At 58.1% G+C, this 8,237-nt stretch overlaps 1 protein-coding gene across 2 annotated transcripts in view; it reads left to right on the plus strand.

Annotated features, from left to right (window-relative positions):
* The window catches only part of MAPKBP1 (mitogen-activated protein kinase binding protein 1), a 57,805-nt gene extending 49,689 nt beyond the window's left edge, over positions 1 to 8,116 (plus strand). For both annotated transcript variants that reach the window (XM_054451816.2, XM_054451817.2), the window contains 9 exons: positions 1,104 to 1,340; positions 1,858 to 2,024; positions 2,239 to 2,384; positions 2,499 to 2,693; positions 2,864 to 2,948; positions 3,214 to 3,497; positions 3,722 to 4,336; positions 4,759 to 4,844; positions 5,484 to 8,116. In XM_054451816.2, the coding sequence (XP_054307791.1) occupies positions 1,104 to 1,340; positions 1,858 to 2,024; positions 2,239 to 2,384; positions 2,499 to 2,693; positions 2,864 to 2,948; positions 3,214 to 3,497; positions 3,722 to 4,336; positions 4,759 to 4,844; positions 5,484 to 5,711 (2,043 nt within the window). In that variant the 3' untranslated portion in view covers positions 5,712 to 8,116. The remainder of the gene's footprint in view (positions 1 to 1,103; positions 1,341 to 1,857; positions 2,025 to 2,238; positions 2,385 to 2,498; positions 2,694 to 2,863; positions 2,949 to 3,213; positions 3,498 to 3,721; positions 4,337 to 4,758; positions 4,845 to 5,483) is intronic.
* Positions 8,117 to 8,237: the final 121 nt, after the last annotated feature.

Genomic DNA, 8,237 nt, shown 5'->3' on the forward strand with positions numbered 1-8,237 from the left:
CTGGTAGGGTACTGGGGCATGGGGTCTGCCCACGTGCTGCACTCCTGTGTCCAAGGAAGGCCTTGTCAGGGAAGTTGAAGCAGCTGGGCCGGTCCTGGGTGCGGGGTGAAGAAAGCCCAGGTATTTCCTTCCTGTGGACCAGATGAGGTGGATGGAGCACAGGGTTAGTCAGCACTGGGGAGGTGGGGCACTTGTTCAGCTGCCTGGTGCCTGGAAGTAAATATCATCAGAGAAGAGCTCAAGGTGGAGAGGACAAGGGACCCCTAAGCCAGATAGTTAGAACTAAAATGCAGAAATCAAGGATCCAAAGAGCAGAGATCTGGAGAAACAGTTCTAAAGACCCCGGTTAGGAGGTAAGCGGAGAACTTCCAGAATAGTTAGAGGGAAAAGGCCATGAGGGGACCCATAACTCAGCGACTGCCCTGGGGTGGCCAGAGGGGGATCAAGGCGTTCAGAGCAAGTTCCCAAGCACCAGTACCTTCCGTTGTCAGCAACAGTTTCACAGAGTGATGATGCTGTGGTGTTTCTGGAGCACCCTGACTTGGCCAGGGGTCTCAGGCCTGGGCTATAGGTTTGTCCTTGGTGCTGTGAAGGGACTTTGGGGCCCCCAGCTATTGGAGCGATTGGGGTAGAGAGGCAAAAGGAGTGGTTAGGGTAGACAGGCAGAAGTGGCCTTTGCCCTGGGCTGGGTTTCTTAGGGGACTCTTGGTAGTAAGTGGTTGCTGCTGGGGCCGTCCTCAGAGCAGGAGACTTTTAGAGACCCCCAGCTCCGAGGCATCCATGATACCAGGTGAAGGCTGAGACTAGAGGTTCCTGTGCCAGAGGATGTGGAATGCAGCTAAGAGCATGAACTCTGGAGCCAGACTAACCTGCAGGCCACTTACTGTCTGTGGGACGCAGACTGGTCACTTAAGCCCGCTGTGCTTCAGTGTCCTCATCTGTAAAACAAGGATTATACTAGTGCCTATTTCAAAAGGTTCCTGTGAGGATGAAGTGAGCTAGTATGTGTAGTGTGCCAGGCACATAGTAAGGGATATGTGGGTATTTGTTGATCTTACTGTGTGGTTGTTGTTACTCCTCCCCCACCGCCTACCTCCCACCAGGCACAGGAGCCCGTGGGGTTCCTGGACCCAGCTCCTGCAGCCAACCCAGGACCCAGAAGAAGGGGGCGCTGGGTTCAGCCAGGTGTGGAACTGAGCGTTAGATCCATGCTGGATCTGCGGCAGCTGGAAACACTGGCCCCAAGCCCGCAGGACCCTAGCCAGGACTTGCTGGCCATCATCCCATCTGGTCCCAGAAAGCATGGGCAGCAGGCCCTTGAGACTTCACTCACTAGCCAGGTGAGCCCGCTTTCTCCCAGCTCTCTAGAGAGTTCCAAGGGGCCTTAGGCAGCCTTTGCCACCAGCTGGGACCTGAGCACTGGTCCAGCTATGCTTGCTCTGCACATAGCTGGCATATGGGTAACCTGAACTGCAAAGCCAGGATGGGGCTGGCTGGGCTGTATGGTTTGGTTATCAGGGTAGGCAGGGGAGGGGTTGGGGTAGAGAGGCAAAAGTGGCCTTTGCCCTGGGCTGGGTTTCTTGGAGGACTCTTGGTATTAAGTGGCAGCTGGAGGTTGGCAGCCCAGAGTGCTAATATAGTTCATCCAGAAGCTCACATCAGCAACTGGAGCCCAGCCTGGCTTCTCGGTGTCTGTCCTTCAGCTTCCCCTTGAATTAGTGCACACCACATCCTTACTCACCTCCACCTCTTCTCCAAGGGGAGGGTTGGCCCCCAGGATACTCAGGGCTTACCCGGCAGCTACCACTGCCTCATTTGTCACCTCTGCTCTGTTAACATCCCTTTGTGTGTTCCCAGAATGAAAAGCCCCCTCGGCCTCAGGCTTCCCAACCTTGTTCCTATCCCCATATTATCCGATTATTGTCACAAGAGGAAGGGGTCTTTGCCCAAGATCTGGAACCTGCACCCGTTGAAGATGGTATTGTCTACCCGGAACAGAGTGACAGCCCCACCATGGACACCAGGCAAGGATCCTGCCCTAGCCAGACCTCGTGCCCCCGTCTTCCCCTCCCTATGAGTGTTCTTTAGTCGAGGGAGGGTTGGCCCCCAGGATACTCAGGGCTTTCCTTCCAGCTCACCACTGCCTCATCCCTCACCCTGATCACAGGCAGGAGTCCAGCAGGGCTGCTGCCTACCCCTGCTCACTGCCTTTTCTTCTCCCTGCTGGAATCCTGGCAGTGAGTTCCAGGTGCAGGCTCCAGCCCGGGGAACTCTGGGAAGAGTGTACCCAGGCAGCAGGAGCTCAGAAAAGCACAGCCCTGACAGTGCCTGCTCTGTGGATTACAGCAGCAGCTGCCTTTCCAGCCCGGAGCATCCCACTGAAGGTGAGGCTGTAGCCTGGAGGGAGGGGCTGTGGGGGGTGGGGCCTGGAGGTGTTTGGGGAGGCTCTGGCAACAGATGGGTGCAGTGCGATGCCTCTCTCCCCTCCCCACACCCAGACTCTGAGAGCACGGAGCCCCTCAGTGTGGATGGCATCTCCTCAGACCTTGAAGAGCCAGCTGAGGGCGATGAAGAAGAGGAAGAGGAGGGAGGCATGGGCCCCTATGGGCTACAGGAGGGCAGCCCCCAGACTCCAGACCAGGAGCAGTTTCTAAAACAGCACTTTGAGACTCTGGCCAATGGAGCTGCTCCAGGTGTGGTCAGAGGACCAGTATTTAGTGCCTGCAATTTGCCCTTCTCCCCTCCTTGCCTACCTGAGAGGAGGGTCCCAGGGTATAGGCTGTGGCTGGGGGTCTCAAGGAGGCAAAATCTGGGGCAAGGGCTTGGTTTTTGCCCCAATTCATGATTTCTCTGACCCTGGTAGGGGCCCCAGTGAAGGTGCCAGAGAGGTCAGAGTCTCGGAGTATCTCTTCACGATTCCTGTTGCAAGTACAGACCCGCCCACTCAGGTACAGAGGCCCCCTACCCCCCCAGCAGCAGCTCCGGCTCTCCTGGCCTCCCAGGGCTGCTGCCCTCTCCTCTCCAGTGTTCTGTCTCTCCATGCCCGGGGTGTTTTGCACTCCCGGCTTTGGGCTAACTGGCCTTTCCCCAGCCCTATCTGGCTTTGTGCTTGTCCTTCTCTCCTAGTGCCCTGGTGCTATGAGTTTCTCGCCATTTTGGCAGGGAGGAGCATTGAGCCTTCTCTGGGCCTTCTCCCACATTTCCTCCCTGTAGGGAACCATCCCCGTCCTCCTCAAGCCTGGCACTGATGTCGAGACCAGCCCAGGTGCCACAGGCATCTGGTGAGCAGTCGAGAGGCAATGGTGCCAATCCCCCTGGAGCACCCCCGGAGGTGGAACCGTCCTCTGGCAACCCCAGCCCCCAGGAGGCAGCCTCTGTGCTGTTGCCACGATGCCGTCTCAACCCTGACAGCAGCTGGGCTCCCAAGAGAGTGGCCATAACCAGCCCCTTATCTGGACTCCAGAAGGCCCAGTCTGTGCACAGTCTGGTGCCACAGGGTGAGGAGCCTGCTGGGTTCAGTGCCAGGGTGCAGGGTGTATGGAACACATGTACATGCTGGAGGAGGGAGGGCCTGGTGTGGCCCTCATATGCCACTGTGCTGGCCACTGGGTGTCCCTTAATGGGCATGTGGAGGGGAACAGCAGCTCTTCGGGATTGGGTGTTGGCACCTGAGATGCCTTCCTCGACACCTGACCTGTGTATACCTCTGTCTCCTTTGCAGAAAGAGATGAGGCCGGTCTGCAGGCCCCTTCACCAGGCGCACTGCTCTCCCGGGAGATCGAAGCTCAGGATGGTCTGGGCTCCCTGCCCTCAGCTGATGGCCGTCCATCTCGGCCTCACTCCTATCAGAACCCCACCACCAGTTCCATGGCCAAGATATCCCGCAGTATCTCTGTTGGGGAGAACCTGGGCCTGGTGGCTGAACCTCAGGCTCATGCCCCCATCCGAGTCTCACCACTCAGCAAGCTGGCCCTGCCTAGCCGGGCTCACCTGGTCCTGGACATCCCCAAACCACTGCCTGACCGTCCTACCCTGGCTGCATTCTCTCCTGTCACCAAAGGCCGGGCGCCTGGCGAGGCAGAAAAGCCTGGCTTCCCAGTGGGCCTAGGAAAAGCTCACAGTACAACTGAGAGATGGGCCTGTTTGGGGGAGGGCACCACTCCCAAGCCTAGGACAGAGTGCCAGGCTCATCCTGGGCCCAGCAGCCCCTGTGCCCAGCAACTGCCAGTCAGCAGCCTCCTCCAAGGCCCTGAAGACTTGCAGCCCCCACCCCCTGAGAAGACTCCCAACCCCATGGAATGCACCAAGCCAGGGGCAGCCCTGAGCCAGGACTCAGGTGTGCACAGCTCCCCAGCTCTCATCTCCTGCCCCATCCTTACTCTTCCCCTCTCTGTTGGCCGCTCTCTGGCTCCATCCCATTTCTGGTGCAGCTTCTGGTGTTTCTCGTCCTGTCTGCTCCTGTCTTTCAGGTCCGTAAGTCACACCCCTGATGGTGAGACCCTCCTGCTAACCTTCATGATTTCCTTGTGACTCACTTGCCCATTCAGTGGCTTCTGAACTTGGGGCTGGCCGTCTCCTCTGGACCTTGTTTGTTTGGTGTTGGGGAGGTCGTTGGAAGAGAAGCCAAGAGGAAGGGACTGAGGGCAAGTGGGGGGTGCAGTGCTGAGGGCTAGGTCTCTCCTGCGCTGAGTGTCTTGGGTGCGGAGGCCTGAAAGGGCTACATGTTGGGCCTCACTGAGCTGTATCCGTCTCTTTCAGAGCCAGCGGTGAGCCTGGAGCAGTGTGAGCAGCTGGTGGCAGAGCTCCGCGGCAGCGTGCGCCAGGCCGTGCGGCTCTACCACTTGGTGGGTGTTAGGTGCCCCCCGGCAGGAGGGTGAGCACGTCAGTAGTGCTGGGTGTTTCGGATAGCCATGTCCTGAACAGTATCCTAAGGCTCTTGTGCTGACAGGATGGAACACTCAAGAACATCTTGGGCAGCATAGGTGAGGGGGTTAGAGGCCAGGCTAGCCTCTTGTACCGGGCACCTGTGGTCATTTCTGGTTAAGAGCTGGAGACTTCCCTCAGGATGTGAGGCCTGTAGAGAACACACCTCCTAGTTGGCTCAGGACAATCCCAGTTTATATCGTTGTCCCAGTGTAATTATTAATGGCATCCTTTTTCATATCCACAAATTATTTGGCCCCCTTAGACATAGGGGACAGTCCAAGAAGGCCCAAAGTTTGAAAGAGAAAGCAGATTCTGCCAGAGTTGTCGTAAGGAGTTGCTTGTAAGATGTAGACGGTTCTGCAATCCAGTGGGTTCCTCCTTGGGGGTCACCCCTAGAGTCTGCCTGCATCCCATGTCCCCTGGCCATACATGCTGATCTTGGCGGGTAGAGTTCCTAGCTAGTCCCTTCTGAGGCAGGCTGGACCCAGGTGGGGCCCCTCCCTTTTATATGTCTGTTGACAGGCTCCTCCACCTCACTTCTGGGGGTCCTGTTTCAGGTGGCTGGCTGCAAGATGCCCTCAGCAGAGCAAAGTCGGATCACCCAGCTCCTCAGAGACACCTTCTCTTCAGTGCGACAGGAGCTGGAAGCTGTGGCTGGGGCAGTGCTGTCCAGCCCAGGCAGCAGCCCTGGGGCTGTGGGAGCCGAGCAGACACAGGCCCTGCTGGAGCAATACTCAGAACTGTTGCTTCGAGCCGTGGAACGGCGCATGGAACGCAAACTCTGAGTTCTGGAAGCCTGTCCCAAGTGAATGAATGCCCCAGCGATTCCAAACTGCAGCCCCTCTGCCACTCACCAAAACCTGCGGGGCTGCTTGGAGTGGAAAGCAGGGAGCAGTGTTCAGAGGCAAAGCACCCTTCCCAGCCGCTCCTCATGGGGGGCCTGTATTTATTAATTTATTTCCCTGACTGTTGCCTCACTTCCTTGGAATTCCTGCCTCCACAGCCCCTCCAGTGGCAGGGACAGGTCTTGGGTCTTTGTCACCTTGGTGCTGTGAGAGGTAGGAGGGCAGCCTGCCCCATCTAGGAATCTGGGAAGGGCTGGCCCTCTCTTAGAAGCCATTTGAAATTACTGCAGGGATCAGCTCCCTGTGGTGGAGCATACACAGGGTACTCTGGGGTCGAGGTGAGAGGTGATGTGGTATTCAGTACCTGTCAGCCAACTGTGGGCCTTCACCTCTACCTCCACTTCCCCTCTCACACCAGCTGCACTCCCCTGGCTGCCAGAGCAGGGTGGTTTTCCCCAGTACCTGGCAGCTCAGAAAGGCAGAGCCGTCTGGCCCTCCAGGGTGTCCCCAGCCATCAGGAGACTTGAGTTGGTATTTGGACCTGAGCCCGCACATTCCACTCCCATTCTCCCTCCAAGAGGGGCCCAGCATTGTATTTCCCTGTGACCCCTTACTCTCCAGGCCAGAACTTGAGCCAGCTGTGGGATGTTGCTGCAGGACAGTAAGCCCTCACCTGGGCAGACATGAAGCTCCGGCCTCCTTTCCTCAGCCCCTTGTTCTTCCCTGTCCTCCACCCTGGACCCCAGCCGGCTGCTGGAGCCCAGAGGCCACCTTCTCCCTGCATCCTGAGTGATGCTCAGTCAGAAGCCTGTGTTGGAACATCCCTCGTTTACAGGGCGCTGGCCCACCTCCTGAGGACCTCGGCCACAGATGAGATCACACGCATGCATGTGCACACATGTACACACACACACACCCACACCTACCTGCACAGCACGCTGTTGAGTGTTGGGTTGCTAGAGTATCCGGCTGGCTGCTGTGTGCCTGGTTTCCTCACATCCTGCCTCAGCTTCACCACCCTGGCTTATGTGGAACACATATCAGGGAGCAGAAAAGGGGTGCAGCACACTAAGTGAACCCAGATTCTGGATTCTTGGTGTCCACAGCCTAGCTGATACGAGATGGCCCATAGGACACCTGGTTTAGGTAGAAGGAGCCTCCTCAAAGGCAGTGCTGGGCACCCACGGGTGTGCTGGATATTGGAGTTTGAGAGGAGGGAGGTGCTGGAGCCAAAGGAGACACTAGAAAAGTGGTAGATGGGACAGATAAGTGGCAGAGGTGAGGGGATAGGTTAGAATGTAAAAGGGCAGTAATTAGGGGTGAGGGGAAGGAGATAGGGGACCCTAGGAGGTAGAGTGGAACCATGTCGTGAGGCAGCTGAAGAGTTGAGGAAAGGTTTCTCTGGGCCCTACTGCTCCCCTCTGCTCCAGGTAAGTCAGAGCAGCTTTACCACAGCTTCAGGCCAGGAGAGCCCCTTCACCCGCCCTGCTGCGCCATAGGCAGAGGCTTATAAAGAAATGGGTTCTGGGCCAGGCGTGGTGGCTCACACCTGTAATCCCAGCACTTTGGGAGGCCGAGGCGGGTGGATCACGAGGTCAGGTGATCGAGACCACCCTGGCCAACATGGTGAAACCCTGTCTCTACTAAAAATACAAAAATTAGCTGGGCGTGGTGGTGGGCGCCTGTAATCCCAGCTCCTCGGGAGGCTTAGGCAGGAGAATCGCGTGAACCCTGGAGGTGGAGGTTGCAGTGAGCCGAGATCGCGCCATTGCACTCCAACCTGGGTGACAAAGCTACACGCCATCTCAAAAAGAAAAAGGGTTCCGAAGGGTGCCCAGCTCCGGGGCATCAGCCTGAGTGCGTTTGAGCTGCTCCAAACCTGGCCCTTCCCCACTCCTCTAGCATCGCCACCCGCATGGCCTGGGAACTCCCGCAGCGGGCCCGTGCCAGCTGTGCCCCGACTTCCCACACCAGCCGCACCCACCGCAGGTGGGACTCAGGTTCGCCCTCTGGGCCAGGTCCTTCACGAGGAGGGAGCTACCCTTCGCCAGAAGTTTGTGAGAACGTGGCCGCCCTTTTCCTGCCCTCTGCCCCATGTGGGTGGGGGGGCCTCGTGGCCCGGCCGGCGCCCCCGTCCCCTTCTGCATGTCTGAGGCCACCGGCAACCGCCGCCCCACTCCAGATTTGCCCCCGCCCAGTTTTGAAAGCCCCTTATTTATAACTTTTCTACTTTGTGCAGGTCGCGGCGCTTCCCGCCTCCTCCTCGGCTGCATGGGGCGGGGGGTTTTTAACGTGCCCGTTTGTACTGATGTATGAACTTGTCAATAAACACAATTGTTTGTTAACCCTGGGATGCCGGCCAGTGGGGCAGGCGTAAGCGGGCGCTGCCGGTCGCTCCGCCGCTTCGGTGGCAGAACCGGGTGTGCGTCCAGGGGCAGGACGGGGCGGGGGGGGGGGGGGGGGGTC

Source organism: Pongo pygmaeus, chromosome 16, assembly GCF_028885625.2.
Source record: "Pongo pygmaeus isolate AG05252 chromosome 16, NHGRI_mPonPyg2-v2.0_pri, whole genome shotgun sequence".
In the NCBI taxonomy this organism is placed as follows: domain Eukaryota; kingdom Metazoa; phylum Chordata; class Mammalia; order Primates; family Hominidae; genus Pongo; species Pongo pygmaeus.